This window comes from Pagrus major, chromosome 19, assembly GCF_040436345.1.
Source record: "Pagrus major chromosome 19, Pma_NU_1.0".
Lineage (NCBI taxonomy): Eukaryota > Metazoa > Chordata > Actinopteri > Spariformes > Sparidae > Pagrus > Pagrus major.
This window is the reverse complement of record NC_133233.1, coordinates 24,261,335-24,280,244: the sequence shown is the minus strand read 5'-3', so window position 1 is coordinate 24,280,244 and position 18,910 is coordinate 24,261,335. Positions and strand designations below refer to the sequence as shown.

Here is an 18,910-nt window from a genome sequence, read left to right as displayed (position 1 = left end):
CACAGGTCAAGGTCGACACATGCAGAGCGTTTAAAAAGCTCAGGGAAAGTGAGAGAAACCACACCGGTGAGGAGGAGCGAAGGGGGGAGGAGGACTTAGCCGGAGTGTGTTAATTTGTATTTGGAGTTGTGATGTCTGAAGGGAGGGCCGGATTAGTAAGCGGTGGTCCGTAGAGAGACACACACGGAGTCGGGTTTCAGCTCTGCGAGGGCCCCGCGAGTCCAACTCACTGAAGCTGCCTTTGTCTGACTGGGAACCAGAGAGAGAGAGAGAGGGAGAGAGAAGGGGGCGAGAGAGCAAGAGGAGGAAGAGGAGGAGAGTGAGAGGCTTTTAGTTTGGAGTGAGGGAGAGAGAGCAGCAGAGTGAGCTCCATCTCGCTCTCTCTTGCACATGAACAGGACAACTTTGGTTTGGATCTAAGATTAACCGGCCGCTGAAGATGACTTCACGGTAAATGAAAGGCACTGTTTTTTTCTGTGAGGAGGTAGTTTCAAGTCAACTCTTTCCAACATCTTCACTTCTGTCTTTTATACAGCACTCCTCCCCGGTTCTTTGGATTATTTCTGCTCGTCCTCCGGTTCTGCTGCCGTCGCTCCTCCGCCTATCAGCTGCTGGACGGTATGTGCACTCCTCTCTCATCGCTCTGTCGCTGAACTTTTCTGCTGGCTCATGAGTTCTCATCCGCCGAATGTGATTGGTGAAACCGTTGGTCCCGGCAGGCTCGGGATGATGTCACTTTGAGAAAGATGCTTTAACAGCACAACTATAACAAGACTTGTTGATGTTGTGGTGATTGTTTGGTACATAAGACACTTAAATGAATGAATGTTATAATAAAGCTGCAACAGTGACGTTGTAGCCTACAAAATATTTGGAAAGTCAAGACAAGATCTTTATTAACTCAATATTTAAGAGCCACAAGACATTTATTGGTTATTTTTCCAGCAATATCATAGCAATAGCGCTATTTAATGTCCTTTTTAACTGCACATCTGTTTGGCTCTTTCCACACATGTAGATGATAATCAAAGTTTCTATATAACAAGACCATGGGAAAGTTTGTAGGGAGTATTTGCATTAGACTCTCATTGATAAGATAAGTAGATCCCATGGGATGCTTAATGTTGTAACGCCACTGTATAACACAAGGAATATGGTGCTAATGGTGTCGAGAGTGAAACAAACTCTTTGGAAAACTTTTGGGGACCCTCTGTCTTCAGATGAACCTCGTGACATCAGAGCCCATCAGAGCGATACCTGCCGGCTTCTGTGCCGTACGATGGTTTCAATTATATCCTGACTGATGTGCTTCTCAGAGCCCCGTGTGCGCTGCGTCGCTGCTGTTTTCACAGCTTAAAACTGGATTTGCACCGTGATGAATGGATCAATCACTACGCTTCAACATGTTCCCAATTAGTGCTGAAGGAGCTGCAGATTTTCCTTTCCATCGCAATTGGAAACAGGCAAAACCTCACAACGTGCACATTGACAGACAAGCTCTGCAATCAGTAGCACCGCGTGATTAAGGTGGCGAAGATGATGTAATGCCGCCGAACCTTCAGTGTGTGTTGGAAGGAGATGAAGGTCATTGTCAGCATGTCTGAGAGCTTCATTACTTTTCATCCTGGCCTCGAGACCGGCTAATATGCCATCGCTGCTGTCGTCAGCGTGCTGGAATCCAGATTGACATTTGCAGCTATGTGTGTGTGTCTGCGTGTGGATATCTTGACCTATGATCACCACAAGGACCTCCGTGTCACAAAAGCATCTTTGTTTGGGGCCCAGTCAAATAATTACGGGGGTCTCTTTAGCTAACGATACCCAGCGGAGCTTAATTGTCGGAGTCTGACATTTTGAATTAAAAAGCCACTTTGGCTGCTTGTGGCTTAAAAATGTGTAACCACTTTGCAATTAAAACCCCCGTCCCTAATTATGAGATGGAAATGAAATGTGATCTTGTAGAAGGCAGAACTTGACCGTGGCTGTGTGTGAGGGTGGAGTTCGGTTGACGTCTGACTAAAGAAGAGTCTTTAAAGTGTGATTTCATGGTCCAGTTTCCTCCACTGTAGATCCTGCAGCGGCTGGCTGAGCTAGAGGCTCCACTCTCAGGCTGTTTGTGCTTGTGCCATATGCATAATCCTCTGTCATGATTCACTTTTTCAAGAAGGAGGGGGGGGGGGGGGGGATGTGTGTGTGTGTGTGTGTGTGTGTGTGCACGCGAATGCTGGCTCACTAGTCAGAGTCAGAGAGAGAGAGAGAGAGAGAGCACCAGGGACAAATATTTCCAGGCTGCGTGTTGTAAATATTCTTGAAAACAGAGCTGTCGCCGTGGCAACATTCACATTTCTATGCAGCGATTGTTGAATTGAAGCTGATATAATCCCTTTTCTCCAGTGTGAAATAATGCACGCCGCTTCCCTCCAGCTGTGAAGCTTCGCCGTGCGCATCCACCCCGAAGGTTCGACCGTGCTTTTAGGTGGATGCAGCAGAACAACAGGATTTCCGTGAATGGGACGGATCGGTGTCGTCTCACATTTTTGAATTTTGACAGAAATAGAATGGCGCAAATCAGCAGTGTTTGGTTAGCTTAGCTCTGTAGAACGGCTTAAGAAATAGAAAACAGATTTTTTTGGAAGGGAAAAAGCAGGAATGAATGATTGAGAAACTGTGAATAAATGAATAAGTCAATGAATAAATGACTTTTTAAATTATCAAAAGAAAAAAGAGAAAATGTGAATACGTGATTGTATAATTGAACAAAGGTTTGGATGGTATCAACAGATCCAGAGCAGATGACTAGATGGTTGGTTAAATAACAGGGGGGTTATTTTTCGATGCGATGTTACATCGTTTATTTGGACAACTATGTGATACAAGCCGATATCACAAAGTCTGCACCAATGCGACGCCAATTCAATTCAATTCAGTGGCCTGCGATCGATATGAGATGATCCCATGTGACCATTTAATACAATCGGTTACAGAAGAAGCTGCAGACTCGCTTCTTCTGCAGTAAACTTTACTTTAAATCGACTCCACTAACACATAAAACATGGCTTAACGAGAACATTTAACAAAAGTTTAAAGATCCTCTTATCACCAACTTTAGCTTAAGCCTATAGCGCTTTATGTTGCATGTATTAGCCTAACAGCTAGTGGACGTTTCCCCTGCCCGTAGCTTAACAGATTACATGTATTATTGTAAGTGTTTCCTACTCACCGTTGCTTTAAGTCACTGCATGTCCCAAGACAGCCAGTGTTGAAATCCAGCCCTTCCAGCCTGACATTGTTGAAACATAGCAGCTAATGTTGCCTCAGCGAGAGCAACAAGTAAGCCAACAGCTGAGTGAGACGGCCTGTTTGTCTGTCGACCCGTCTTCTCTCCAAAATCCAAAATATTTCAACACTGCTGATTTATTCCAGAGAAGGGAGGGAATATAATCATCGTCTTTTTCTTGGCATTACCTGCCTAGTGATGGCACCGTTGCAGACGTTTCCTGGGAACATCAAAATAAAGGAGTGTAAGTCATCGCAGATGAAAGGATTATTGGTTATATAGAGTTAATGATCAGCTGGACAGATGCAAGACAGAAAAACATGTTAGTAAAAGAAAATGAATGGGTAAATTAATGAATAAGACAAACAAGCTTCATGTAACGAGGCGGGTGGCTGAATAAATGGGTAAATGAACAGAGGAAGAAATGTATTTTGAAAAACAAAAAGGCTCAGAACAACATAAACAAGTAAACAAACCAACAAAGGTTCCTTTGTGTTTCTATAGTCGTGGTTCTCATTCTACAGAAGGATCATAAAAACATACTCTTGGGCTATAATCCTCTTTTAATCTCAACTAATGAGGAACAAACACACTGTACAATACATCATCTTTTAGCCTGGAGGCGCTAATGTGCACACACTTGTATATGCCTTCATACCACGTCCACACACATGCAAACATGCGACACACACATGATGTTCTCCATCTGCTGTGCACAAGGTGATTATCCACAAAATGATAATGTTTTTAATTATCTTAATGGGACAACACGAAGGCCCGGGTCACTGCTGCTGGCTGTAAGGGATAATGAATAGGATGATGTGGCTGATGATGTGAGCCTCGGACAATGTGGTTGTGATGAATACACTGGGGGTGATGATGAGGGTAATGATGATGAGGACGAGGTTGACAATGAGAACCACAGGGATGGATTATGATTCGAGTCCTCGGAGATCTGCGATGTGAATGCAGGGTGTTGGTGGATGTTACGAGCATTTGATTTACAGATGGAGCTGTTGTGAATCAGAGCACTTTGCTCTTGAGTCATGCATTAGATGGACTTTGAGTTTAAAGAGTTCATTTCACAAGTTGAACAAAGTCTGGTCTACTAGTCTCTTCTTCTTATCTGTTGTTTGTTCAGGGAAGCACGTTTGGACTCTTTCTCCGCCTCCTCAACCTATGGGGCTTTAATTTATGGCTTGTCACTCGTAGCATGGTGACGCTTCGATCACTGCCTCACAGCAGGACGGTCCAGCTTTCAACTCCCAGCGGGGGCAGGGCCTCCTCTGTGTGGAGTTTGCATGTTGCCACCCTTGCGTGGTTTTTTCCTGCGGGTGCTCCGGTTTCCCCACCATTAAAACATGTGCGTTGGGTTAATGCTCCTGTTGGTGTCCCTGAACAATGCATCGGCTTTGAACCCCGGGTGCTGTACAGTGGATGGTGGATTTCAACATGTTGTACTCAGTATGTGACCGATTAAAATTCTTCTTCTAACAAAGTCACCAATCTTTTTTATCACCACTGGTCCTCAACCAAACCAGAAATTCAGTGCAGGTTTACGTGACTCTTCTGATGCCAGTGTTGTTTAAACGCTCTGAGTGATAAAATGCAAAAACAACTTCTTCTTGGCGTCAGTGTTGCTCCCCCATTCAGACAGGAAGCCCATGAACACACCACAGTCGGAAGAACGACTTCCCAACTCAGGAAATCAGACCAATCCGAGGAGCACGTGAATGCAGCATCTGTTTGAGGTCACTCTGAGTATTTTTCACATTTTTTGTTTTTCTTGATGAGAAACAATCTGCGGTATTTAGGTAGCTGGTATCTATGAGTGATGATAAAGTTAACAGCTGGGCCTTGGTGGAGGAATGTGCTCAACTGAGTGCCATTCTAGTTAGTTATAAAGCAGTCCTATACATCGTATTATAAACACAAAAGACTCTTCTGGAAACTATTAGTGAAAGAGAGCTGATTTCTCCGAGTTCGAGAGGGTTTCTCTCTCGCGTCCAAACAAAAGCTGTGGAGAAAAATGGACACATAAGTGTAGATGGCAGTCATACAGAAACACAATGAGACAGTAAAACACAACATGGAAGTAGAGACAGATGGAAGCTGTACCTGAATGTTTCACACAGATGAGCTGTTTATTTAACAACATCTACCATAAATCCAGCAGCTCACAGGCAGCAGTAACACATGTAGGCCGGTCATTCATTCTAGGTTTGTTCATAGAAGTAAGATGACACTGAGTTTTAGGAGGTAATGTGTGAATCCTTCCACGTCCACTTGGTCTTAATTCTGACTTAATGAGACCCTGGTTTGGCTCCAGCTTGATGTAGGTCATCTGGAACGCAGCCCTGTACGAAGCTAACATGCCAGGTTTTAATCTAAAGTGTAATTTCAACTCGAGCACGGTCAGATTCTCAGTCCCGTCCAACAATGATTTCATGAATGAGCAAAGAAAAACCACACACAGCACTGGAGACTTTTAAAGGTCTGACGTTCTCCTGTAAGCGAACGTCCAGTTTGTTTCCATCCGAGCGAGTCGACTTAAATCCAGCTCAGCAAAGTTTTTTCGTCTGTCACGAACGATACGAGGCACATAATGATGAGCACTGAGCAACAAAGCTGTCAGTAATTTAAAAAAAATAACCAAACGAGATCGTGATGACTCACTAAATGTTAGGTAGAAGTGGCCAGATGTTTATTCTCCGCATGTCAACTGTACAAGTGGGCTGGGTGAGTTTATACAGAGTGACAACGGCTTTCTTCATCATATAATGAGGTAACAATATAAAGATTACTCACATTGCAGTAATTTGGCAGAGAGGCTAACTAACAGCAATAAACGTTTGGATCCAAAACGGTAATAAAGTAAATACTTGACGTGATTTTTGACTGTCGTGCTGATGATCCTGTGCAGGGAGTGAGCTTTTTTACAGTTTGGCTTAAGATCGTTTTGAGAAATAATCACAGATGATCAGGATTTTTGGACTGGAGCGAGTTAGGAGGCGAACATAGTTGAAGCTTAGCATAAAAATATTTTATAAATCTTATCTGCCTTTACCAGAGACGTAAGCAGAGACGTTTTTAAAGTCTGTAACGTCAGCGGTGGCGGTTGTATGACACATATCCCCCGCCTCAAAAACAGGAAACATACAGTAGCAGCCAATCGTGTTGTTGCACTGACGCCAGGCACAGTTGAGAAGTTTAAAGCGATTTGATCCAGGTGCAGATGGAAAGTGAGGATACCGCGCTAATGCGCAGGATTACCAAGAAAAGTTATTGACATTAAACGCTCATTATTTGTTCAAGTACTCTGTTAGGATGAGCCGACGGCGTCATGTCAAAGACGTTGGTGTCGTGGTACAACCTGTAGAAAAAAGGCCTTTTAACCCTTATTTTGGGGCAAAGTCACCAAACTATTTAAGTGTCATTTATCAGAGGAGCCCATTGACAGTGAAGTTATGCCCTCTGCCCATTCATTTAGCTAAAAGCCTGATCTTGTTAGCCCCAACGTAACTGCTCGGGGACGTTGCCAAGATGGCTGATGAGTAGCGAGACTTGTCTAAAAAGGACTTTGACAAAAGCTCTGTCATTTCTTGCCATCAAACTATAAAAAAACTGAAAAGTTAAAAATAAAATGTCCCAGTAGTTCGCAGATGATGTTCTTGGTTATAAAGTCCTCAAAACTGGGAACATTTAAAACCACAGTTATTCATAATTTAATCCTCTCTAAATCAACGTTATTCATATTTCTTTGTTTGTTTGTCCTTCGGAGAGTGTCATGAGCATCTCGTGTGACTCTTTACACTTTCACGTGTCAGCAAGCTCAAAACTGATTCAAGATGTGCTGCAGATTGTGTAGCACATGTCTCTGCATCCCACATTATTCTTGTTAACTTCCGCGAACTGCCAAATTCAGTCCGATATGACAGTTATTATCATTTTCATCTGGCTCCTAATTAATTTCTCTCTCTCATAACTGATGCAGTTTGTTTTTGTGACTTCCTCGCAGTGGTGTTTTGTAGTTTTTCATGAGACCTTGATCATTTTTTCTGTTTGTTTTTTGATGAATAGATGTGACAAACTCATGAAAAACGTTCAAAAGGAAACAAGACACGATGTAAAAGCAGTAAAAAAAAGATCACTGTCACATTATGTAAGTGACTATGGATTCTGCTGACTTGACACTTTAAGGGAAAGCTGCAGCGGGCCGCGATGGTTGTATCTGCAAATAATCTAAGACAAACCCCAAACCAAAAACACATGCGTTATCCTGGAGAGTAAACAGGAATTGCTATATTCGTCCCGGACCAAACAGGCCACTATTTTGAGTCGTGGACACGGTGTGGAGCAGATGATGTGAAGGATGAGATGGATGGCTTTCTTCAAAGCATGAAAGCAGAGGACAAAGACAGGATGTGTTGAGTTTAGGATGGGAGGGTAAAGGTGTGACGCCAAATGTCACTTTGACCTCCGTCCTTTGTGCTCTTAGAGTTTATTCATGTCCTTCTTCTTTAAGTCAAACAGATCGCTGAGAGGATCTGTGAGTAGTTTTTCTTCTTAAATTTTAATGGGATCCTTTTTTAGTGGGACATTTCGATGCTGTATTGTTAACAAATTAGAATTTTTAAGATAACGAATCGTCGCTAAACCTCTCGATAATTGGTCTTTATCTGAGCACCAGTCATCACTCTTTGAAATCAAAGCTTCGGCCATCAAAGAGCTTTTATACCAAAACGTCCTGAACGCTTTGTTTGATGTGCTCGACTGTTTACTTTCCTCGGCCTTCGTTTTAATGTCGGGTGGTGCAGATCAAACAGAACGGCACGATGACTCCTTTCTCTCTGCTTTTTTGTTTATTCTGTCTCTCTCTGTGAAGTTCTCCATCCAAAATGTGAATCATCTACATACCAGTGTCTGTCTTTATGTTTTTAGGTATCTATCCTTTAAGATTTTCCTGTTTTGGTATTATCTTTCACACACGGGCAGATTAAGATAAGCTCTGCCGGTGTTTTTGTAACCGTGACCATGCTGGGGGCATTGCTGCACGTAGTCACTGTAGAGCTGTAATGATTGATCGATTAGTTGTCTATTGACTATTAAATATTTTGATAATCTTTTTGTGTTATGGACAAAACAAGACACTTGAGGTTGTCATCTCAACGCTGATCGACGTTTAACACCATTTTCTGACATTTTATGGACCAAACAACTGATCGATTAATCGAGAAAATGCTCAACAGATTAGTCGGCAATGAAAATAACTGATAGTTGCAGTTGACGGTCATTGTACAGTTGTGACACAATTTCTGAACAAGGGCTGCGTGGACTGAATGTTTTAATGTAAAGACATGGAAATCTGACGTTCTACCTTTAAAGCTCCCTCCATAAGTTGCCATGCAGTTGTACAGCTTTGCAATTTCTTCCAGCAGATGCTGAGGACCCTTATTGGATGCTCCAAAAACAGAACTTTACAGACTTTCCATGTTGAGTAGTCACCCAATTAAAACGTCTGCTGCAGAGTTCAGCAACAAGGGAGCTCGACCTGTGACCTCTTTAGACAATAAAGCTCAGAGGAGCAGACCTCTGGCCAGAAGACAAATTATTAGTCCCAGACCAGCTGTTAAAAAACGTGACAGAGGAAGATCGGCGATGCTTCTAACTACCACAAGCTCATGTAGAGCTGTTTAATGGCCAATTATAGGCCGTGGCTGTTGAAAGTTTCAGTGAGTGCAACTGTAAATGTGACTCAGGATGAAAAGAAAATTCCTCTGTAGCTGAGTGTTGGAACATTACAGCACATAAACATGGTTACAGCAGTGAAGGGCATGGTTGTGACTGAACCACAGTGCATCCTGTGTCCTCTGAGGACATTTCTCTGAATAAAATATGACACGAGTCCTCCTGCATGCCTGTAGGAAATAACTCGCTCATCAGGAGGGATTAGAGGTGCATCGAAACGTTGATTGACGATCATGTAAAGTGGTCTGAATTGACGTGTTTGTTTTTCTGGGAGCGGCCGGCTTCCTGGCTTTTTTTTTTTTGCACCACAGAAGTTCCCGATGGGTGAAAACATGGAATATCTAACTAGTCTCTGGAAAGTGTCCATCATGGAGGAAAGATGGAGTTGAAACAAGCAGGTGTCTGTTCAGCTGTGTGGAGACCACAGAGGAGGGAAGACATGTCCCGTCGTACAGCAACGGAGCGTCAGAGTCTCCAGTGAGGTCACGGAGTGCCGAGCAGCTGTGTGTGGCTCCGAAACATGTAAGAAATTAAGATTTCAGTGTCCTTAATTTACCCCAGTCCTCGTTAAATTCCCGTTCTGTGTTAATGATACTACAGAAAAGTACATGCTTGTTTATGAGCACGTCAGGATGCCCATTTCAGTTAGTGTGCCTGTTGGACTCGTGTAATGACAGAGCAGTCATCGGTGTGAACAGATTTATGACGGCTTTCTTTTCTTTTTTCACTCTGAATTATCACCTCTGCCCTCCGTTGCTCGCTGATCTCTGCTTGTTTGATCAGCCTGTTGCCTCTCAAACCAGGATGTTGGTGTTGAAGCTAATCATGTTTTCCTCCCTGTAAAAGCCACATGATTAAAGCCAACAGTTTGTTTGAACTTGAAGTTTAGCTAATCATCTGCAAATGGTCGAACAATAAATCGCTAACACTCACTACCAGCCCTTTTTCTTTAATGCACTACGTTGCCAAAAGTGTTTGGACACCTTACATCAACACAGTGAACATCTCAATCCTAAAACGTATGCTTTAATGTACTTAACTTAAGTTTTCTGGTCAGGGGTTTCCACAAGATTTTGGAGCCTGGCAGCAAGAGTTTTTTTCCCCACTCAGCTTAAAGGAATAAAATGAGATCAGCCACTAATATTGTGCAATAAAGCCTGGCTCACAGTCGACGAATTGATTAGACGATCTACGGAAAATCTATTTTGATGATTGATTAAAAGTTTCAGTTCATTTTCAGACAAAAAAATTAAAATATTTGCTGCTTTTCTTTGTTATTTGTGATAGTAAAACAAGATTCTTCAGGTTGAATAAAAGCAACAATGTAAAGAGTAAACTTTGGGCTCTGGGAAGTTGTTATGACATTTTATAGATGATCAAAATATTCGTCAAATTAATCGGTAATAAAAATAATTGTTAGTTGAGCCCTTGTTGTGGTCAAGGCTCTGTGACGGCCAAACAAAATTGTCCACAATATCTCCATATGATGGGGGATAAGGATTAGGATATGTCAGGGCTTTCCACAAACTTCTGGATCTTTCATGTCGCTTATTCAATATTTTCTTGTAGGCTGACTTTTGATAAATTGCCGTCAAAATAACGTGTCAGTGCTAAAACATGACAGTCCTCCACAGCACCTTACACCAGGTCACAGCTCAGCAGGGTCCCTGGCATGTTGTCCCAGCCTTGAACCTTCATGGCTCTGCTTTGGTCTGCTGTCTAGTTGATGGATGACTTCAGCAAACCAAAGAGCAGACTTCAAAGAAAGTCTAAACTTAACTCGGACTTTGTCTTTTTGTTGAAACTTTCGTCTTGTTTCCTCGTTGGAACAGTTTGTCGACCACTTGCTTGATTCCTATCGGTGCTTATATGATGCAAGTGGTGATTATAATCTCTGAGGGATGGACATTTATCTTTGGCAGCTTGGAGCCTAAGAAACAAACAAATTTTGACGATAGCTTGTAGGAAAAGCGTGACGTAAATACCCCTGAGGAGTGTCCGCACTTAGGATCCTGATTGTTTCCCAGTGGGAGGCTGGATTAGTGCTGGTGTTGATGCTGGTTTTGTGGCGTGTGTGTGTGTGTGTGTGCGCTCAGCTGGGCTGCAGCTGCGTTGTTTTTGGGCACACTGTCGACTCTCTTCCCGAATATCTCACCGTAAATCTAATTAACGGTTGGGTCTGAGTTTACCTTATTGTTTTGACACCGCTGGCGAGTAAACATCCACAAACATCCGTCTCCATCTCCGCCTGACCTTCTCTCATTTCTTTGTTTTTAGTCTTTTTAATGCCTCCCTTCCATTTAATTGCCTGATTTTATCTTTTGTTTCTGTTTATTTTTCTCATATTGTCTCTTCCTTTCTTTATATAACCGTTCACTTTCCTTTCTTGTAGCCTCCCACAGGTGTGAAAAAGGCTGCGTGCTGTTTATTCTGCCGTGTGTGTGTGTTTATTCTGGAGATTCGTGCGTGAATTAATAACTGAGGAAGTCAGCTTCTCACCTCGGTTTGCGGTCAGGTCTTTGCTGCTGTTTCTGCTCTTGGCCTCTCATTAGCACCACCACTTATTATGTTTGTGCGTGTGGTAGACACACTAAGGATGTGGCACAAAATAACCCTCAGTAGTGCTAATGTGCTTTTTAATTTTATTAGTTGAGACTATTTTCCTGGCCGCTGTCTTTGCCTCCATTTTGACCTTTTTTCGATCGAAGATATAACTTCTTTTCATTAGCTTCATTTTTGGAGACGCAGACAATCGGCCTATTCATTCCTTTAAACATGAGGATGTGTTGAATCAGAATGATTTCAGCTGGACAGAAGAAATACTGTCCACCGCCCACATCAGATGTGACCATTCTACACATTTTGTCTCAACGTCTAACTCAAAAAATGTTCTTCATTGACTGAAAGCTGGTTGTGGCTTTGAATGTGGCTTTCGTGTCATTTGCAAGCTGGATCAAAGGTTGTTGCTAACATGACCTCAAGTCAAACATCTCGCGGTGGGCTTGTAATACATTAGGTAGATTTGTTTCATATGGCTGTGGTTGATAAGTGCAGCATCATCAGGTCACGATGTGTCCTAAAGTCTCTGTAATTACACTTGTCGATGGTCTGAAGAAAAAAACGTATTGCAACGCTTGCCAGATTTTCCCAAAGGGTTACTGAATATCCATCCAAAGGCCTTGGATGTTTATGAGAGAAAGTGTTCTGGGTGTTTTCATTTCTCTGCCGTCTTTCATCCTCGCCAACGCTGATTTCACTTCAGCCCGTTTTACATTATTTCCTTCGCTGAATCTGAAACACTTAAAAAGTCCAACCGTAAAGTTGCCAGAGATGTGGTTTTGATTATTTCCCTCTTATTACCCCTCGTTGTATGTGGTCTTAAAACAAACAAAATGTGATTAAAACGTCGGGAGAACCAAAAAGCAAATATGTTTTGACTTCTCGTTGCAAACTGTGTTATCTTTATGTTAGAGGTGAAATCCTGTTGGTCCGGTTCTGCTGAGAAAGTTTCACATTTGGTCGCTGCCCAATTCAAAATGAGAACCAGGTTTGTTTACTACAGATGACAAGCAAAAACACTGCAGCAGTAATCAGCCATGTTGATTGCTCTAGAAATGGTTTATTTAACCTCAGAGCTTTGTGGATTATTCTCACATACCTTTGTTGCTGAATGTTAAGTCAGGCAATATAATGAAAGAGAAATCATCAGATCGGCTTCATGATTGGGTGAGCGGAGCAACTCTTTAGAGCTGCAGTTCCTTTTTTACGCTCATGATTCAAGTTCAAAATATTCAGTCAGGAAACAAATTTGCGTGGAAACAAGCGAGGGTCTTGTCCTCCGTCACTGACTCCAAGACATTTATAATTAGACTATAATCTGCAGCTTAATTGGATGAACGTTGCACTAACCCTGCCTTTGGGGAACCACTTCAAAAATGAATGCAATTAAACACAAAACACCAAAGAAGAGTGTTCAAAATAAAGCATTAGTTCATGAAAACCATTGCGGGTCAATAATGACTGCAAGCATCGCACTGAACAACCAAGTCTGGAACAAATTGGGTCGGTATTTGCTAAAGCTACAGTGGCATTAAGTTTCTGGGGACAGTTTTCGATTTTGTTGGCTGAAATTGTTACATATTATTCTAGGTGTTTGCAGAGAGCTTTTCTTTTTCTTCAGGTCTCGGCTGAACAATGCTGTCATCAGTCCGTCCCTCAGCAAACAGCAGACATCTCAGTCTGGTGCTCAGGCTCCTAAAGCTTTCAGCAGCCTCTTTTGACCAGAGTAGAAAGAAAAACAGCTCTTTTTTCAGAAAAGCTTTTAAAGCTGAGAATTGGTTCGACACCTATTCAGCCCCTGAAAACAGATGTTTTTATTACGCTTTACTGGAAATGTGTGTGAGTAACGTCAGGCTACTAAGACGACCGCTTTATTTGGATCTAGAGATTCGTTAGCAGACCACCCTCGTGTTGCACTCAAACCTCCAACTTTCCTCTCCCACAGACGCTGGAGCAAAGGTCAGTCCCTATTTAGCTGTTGTCCTCCAAAAAATGCCATTTCCTTGCTGTCTCAGCAGCTTCTTTCCAATTCCGCTTAGTCATGGCGACATTATTAAACAATAGGAGTTAAGCACAAACACTGCTTAATAGAGCAAAGGGCAGAATATTTCTGTCAATATTCAGCCGTTTCCGCTGGATCCAAATGACACAACCAGCTGAATTGTTCTGTTTATTCAGTTTAAGTGATCCTGGTAAGAAGTAATTGGCCTTCCTCAAAAACAGCTACTCCTCTCGTGATGTCGTACCCATAAAAAAGTGGATGAACATTGGCACTGTGGGGGAGCTTTAGGCAGACGTTTTAATGGGAAATCATGTTGGTTAGAAGTATGTACTGTATCTGGCAAGCAGAACCTGAAATTAACTGCAGTGAAACAGTGAAATACTGGCAGATTTTGTCTGCGGCTTGTCTGGCAGACCTATAGAGGTTTCTCTGGTAAGGAGATACACAGTTTTTAAGAAGTCGATCGTATTATGTCGTATTTTTTAATCCATCACAGCTGTACAAGTTTCTTTTGGCATCCTTGATTTGTATAATCCAGTTGGTTTCTGCCCTGATTTCCTCTCATAACTGTCATTTAAAATGTTTGTATGTCTTTATACTACAATCTTTAACTTTTAGGAAGGACTGATATTGATTTGCATTGAGAAAACTGTTTCTACCAGTTCCAAAAACACATTTTTCCAAGGTCTCTGCTCCTAAATCAGCTCACAGCTACCAATAAAAAGTCTTGTCTCTCCATTTGAACAATGCCCTGTACATCCCCTCCTCGGCAAAGACAAACATCTGCGTCAAACCTGGCAACATGGCCAATGGGAAGAGAACCAATTTAATGTGATGTTGTGGTCGCCCGAGGAGACTTCTGCCTCCTGACTTATGCAGGCATACCTCGATTTGATAACTCTCCCACTGGCAGCAGATACGAAACATGAACTCTGGCCCAATTTCCTCCCTGCAAATAACACCAACTGGGAAATTGCTTTTGATCCATTATTGAGCATAACCTGACTGCGAGGGACTCGTGGCAGGAGCTCATGTTTTGGCAGAAGTTTTATCTTTTGTTTTGGTATTTTCCCTTTTCCGTCTTGTGGGTTAGCTGAGAGCAGCAGAGCAAGACTTGTAAGGTGATACGTTTCAGGTGGACCTGTGGGGATTGCCAGAGATTGTAGCAGTTAAAGTCACCTTTTTCGAGCCAGAGCCACCGAGAGGAAGTAGTTGTTGTACTGTTCTAGAAATAGTCCCTGTTGGTTAATGGTGACCAGAAAGAACCTCAGATGTTTGTCAGTTTTCCTTTTGGTCAGGAGAAACACAGGATTTGTGGTTTAAAAAGACATGATACTGACATAAAAGTGATAAAATGGAGAGTTGTAGATGTAAAAACTTGCTGACTTCACATGTTTGATCCAAGCAAAATATCTTCAGATAAAACCAGGATGCTGTATCATTAATCCTGAAAGCCTTTGTTGCTGTTACGTGTCGTTGTATTGGCCAGCTGGAAAGGTTCAGCAGTTAATTCTGTGACAGTTTCCCTTGATCCTTCTTCTTCCTCATCTCACTCCTAAAAGAAATATTTTTGATGGCAGGATTGTAAATCTGACAGCTCACCCCTGCCCCCACCTTCAGCGTGTTTTTGCAAAAGATGAAGTCCACTGAGGAGCATCGAGGCCTTCCTGTGAAGTTTCCAACACATGATGCAACATAAATGTAATTGTCTGGAGCAAGAAACCGGGGAACAGTCAGTGTTATTAGTATTATTACAGCCTTGGCTTGTCTTGTAACCCTGGAGGGTACTGTGGTGTTCGTCAGGGTTGTGACCGAGGTCTCCCCGGGTTTATGATGGGAAAAGACTGTGGTTTCAGAAACATGTTTCTTCCGTGTTCATCGAGCAGCGGCAGTCAACCATGAGCTGTCTGGAACGCCTGAATTTGATTTATTATTCCCCAAAGTGTAATCACACCTATAGTGCAGATTACCCAAGAAGGAACACACTGCAGAAAGTGATCCTCAGGCCTGTTTGGTTTGTTTGGCATCTCCTCGCACGAGTAACTGATGGCAACAAGATTTCAGCAAAATCATACATTTTGAGAATGTTTCTTGCAGATGGTTTGGAGAGCTCTTTCAGTCATAACAAACTGTGGATCAGAATCTACTTTGCAGGGAGTTTAGTTAAAATCTGGATAAAGACCAATAAACCAAATTCTGCAAAATTAACAAAGTAATAAAAGCCAGTTCCAAATTGTAATAAATATTTGAGCTTCTGGATTGAAAACAGACATATTTTTGCATGTCCTTCCGGTACGCTGCTCAGCTGCGAACCACGTCTTCGTCAATGTGTGCCATATGTGTAACTGTACGTCTAATTTGTGTGTAAACTTCTTGAGCGGAGCTGCCCGAGGATGCAAACTGACAAAGTTGTATCGTATTACTTAAATAACGCTAAGAGGAGGTGTGAGAAAACTGCTCCAGTGGTCCAATCAGATACAGCATTTATGCCTTTCAAGATGCATACTGTGTCAGATTTTGTGATGCGGGTCCTGGCACGGCTTTGGCAGCGAGACATGTCAGAACACAAATTGAACCCAGACCGATCTGCACTTGTGGTCTCTCAGGATGTGATCTGTCAAGAGACTCTGAGACTTCCACGGTCATGGCGTCTGAGGCACTCAGAGCACATGAGACAAGTCAAATTAGGCGTGTTAAAGCAAAAAAACTTCAGACATGCTCGTCTTTCTGTTGTGGCCTCGAGGCACCCTAGACACAATAAATTGTCCTCCACTATGAAAAACTATTGTCTGTTACTAATTTTTGTCTCCAAAGCCCCCAATGTCTTCGTGGCATCCTGGCTCAAAGGAAAGGGGTCAGGAAAGTTTAAAGCCCAGAATGACAGTAAGGAGAGATTAAAGTCCCATTTTTCAATATAAAGTGTTACTGTTACTAATCCAATGCACATTCCCATCAATTTCATTGTTGTCTCATCAGATCAAGTCAGACTGTGGAGATGAGTACGACGCTGGCAAAGAATCAGATGGAAACACAAACATGTTTACATCCAAGCATCCCAGAATAAAATCTGTAATCAGAGAGAAGCAGAATCTTGATTATTTCTTCTGTTCGTCTGTTCCAGACACACGGCCGTCCATCATAAACTATCCCAACAGGTGTTTTGGTTTTTCAGCATTTGTTAGTCATTTGTATGCATAGTCAGTACAAGGCAGAAGGTCTGGAACCAATTCACTTTGAAAAATAATATTTATATACTGTACAACTGATGCACTGTTTCATGAAGGACTATGGAAACAGTTTGGATTGGAGCAGAAATGGATTTGAGATTAAGTAGAGCAAAGGCAAACAGCAAAGCAAAGGAAGCAAAGTTGACAGCTTTGTCTTCTGAAATCTCCAAAGCGAAGGCTGATGTCATTTTCCAGTTCATGATGAATTATTTTAGAAATCTTGAAACTTGAGAACTTAAGCAAATCCTGATCTTCTGTTTTTTTTTTTTTTTGAGATATTTAATGTGCGCAGAAGGTGAAATCGTCACGCTGTCAGCTTGTCTCCCGGATGAGGAAACGGACTTCAGGTCGGATGTTCAGGATCAAAGCCTCTGTCAAGGTGCCAGCAGGTACTTGCCGAGGATTTTTATGGAGGCTAACAGCTATGTGCGATGTCCTCTGTTATGGGTTGACTGTTAGCAAGGAGAGAGGCCAGCTTCTAAATCTGGAAAGCTTTACACCCATGTAAGAACTTGCACACTTACACGCACATGTGGCAGCAGACGTACATCTTCAGATGATCTCTGGTTGATTGCTTCTGGATTAGGTTACCTCAACACTGACTCCGTAAATCAAACGGCTCGTTACTAGATGAGAGAAGAAAGAGTTTGTTGCTGTGAAGTTTTCAGAAGTAAAGAATAACGGTGTAAATTTATGCTCAACAGGTTGTCAGGGAATAACAGCTTTCACTTAATTTGTTTTATCTTTGCTGTATCAAACAGTTGATGTGAAGCGAAGACCTCTCCAGTTTTTTGATCCGTCGGGCCAACACCCATGGCGTCGCTTCAAAATCTGTCATCAAGCTAAACACAATGCACGTCTTTCATTGAGAAGATGACATTGTGCAGATACACAAGTCTGCGTGGAGCAATATGGACTCTGAATCTGGCACATAAAGTTTTGTTGAAAGCTTCTAGCCGTGACTGTAAAAACAGTGCAGAGGATTCAATCAAGCAGCGCAGCAGATGGAGCAAAGACAGCACAGGAATGGCTCTGTTGGGATCAGTGGTGGGCGATCAGGCCAAAAAATATCACGACCACCGATATAAATTGCAACTTTTTTTCTCAATTTTGACATGTCCTGCAGACTATATTCTTACTTGGAATAGCTTCCAAAATTCTCCATTTGCATCTGAAAAGCATTGAAGATGTGAAGCAAGCCGACCAATCAGCACCGCCATCTTCTCCTTCTTCTTCTTTCTTGATTTTAGGTTGCAAACTTTACACCTGGCTAGGGACTACAGATAAAAACTAGCCCCTTGGCTAATTCTGGCAATTAATTGATATACAGTGTCCCTGAGAAATAACAAAATGAATTAAATCTAGTTGGTTGCAGCGTGATCGGCTAGTCAATGCGGTTACTTGAAGTTTGGAAACAGAAGTGAGAGGACATTAAATACCAAGATCGTAAACTGTGGATGTCTTCAACAATCACAGTCTGAAATTGTCTGTTCGCCCCTCGTTGGGATTGCGGTCATGAAGCTGAGAGACACGTTGCTGTTTGCCTTTTGTTATTTGTATGTTTCTTTGAATTAAAATGTGTGATTTCCTTCACTAAGTTAAGAAGAAGAGGAATGTGTGGCATAAGCAGTGTAACTGGTAATCATCCCTTCAATGCTAGAAAAAAAAATGACAAGGTGAACAAGAGCTGGCAGATTTAAGTGTTGATCCATTCAGAGTGTTTGTCTTTAATAAAGGGTGTGAATATTTCACTTCCTCTGTCCTCTGCGTATCTTTCTGTCTGTATTGACTTTATATTTCTCTTAATCTGTCCTTTGCTTTCTCTCCTTCCTATCTTTCAGTCTCGACTCAAGGCTTTCTCTTCCACGTTTCATTTTCTTCTTCTTGCATGTCAAATGCGGGCCAAGTTCAACTCACACTGCAAAACTGTGTAAACCCTGCAGATTAGACCAGTTCCCATACTTTTCTTAGCTTGCCCAAACAACTAGAATAGAGTACCACCCTACGTCCAACTCCTCCAACAAGAAAAATTCAGCCACTCTGTAAACAACCTGTTAAATAAATGTCTATCCAAGTGCAAATAAATGCTCTTAAAAA

General features: G+C 42.2%; 1 protein-coding gene across 1 annotated transcript in view; it reads left to right on the top strand.

Annotated features, from left to right (window-relative positions):
- Positions 1–376: 376 nt before the first annotated feature.
- LOC141014476 (collagen alpha-1(XV) chain-like) overlaps positions 377–18,910 on the top strand; it is a 58,315-nt gene continuing 39,781 nt past the window's right edge. The window contains exons 1-2 of the mRNA XM_073488290.1: positions 377–450; positions 536–618. Coding sequence (XP_073344391.1) covers positions 440–450; positions 536–618 — 94 coding nt within the window. The 5' untranslated portion in view covers positions 377–439. The remainder of the gene's footprint in view (positions 451–535; positions 619–18,910) is intronic.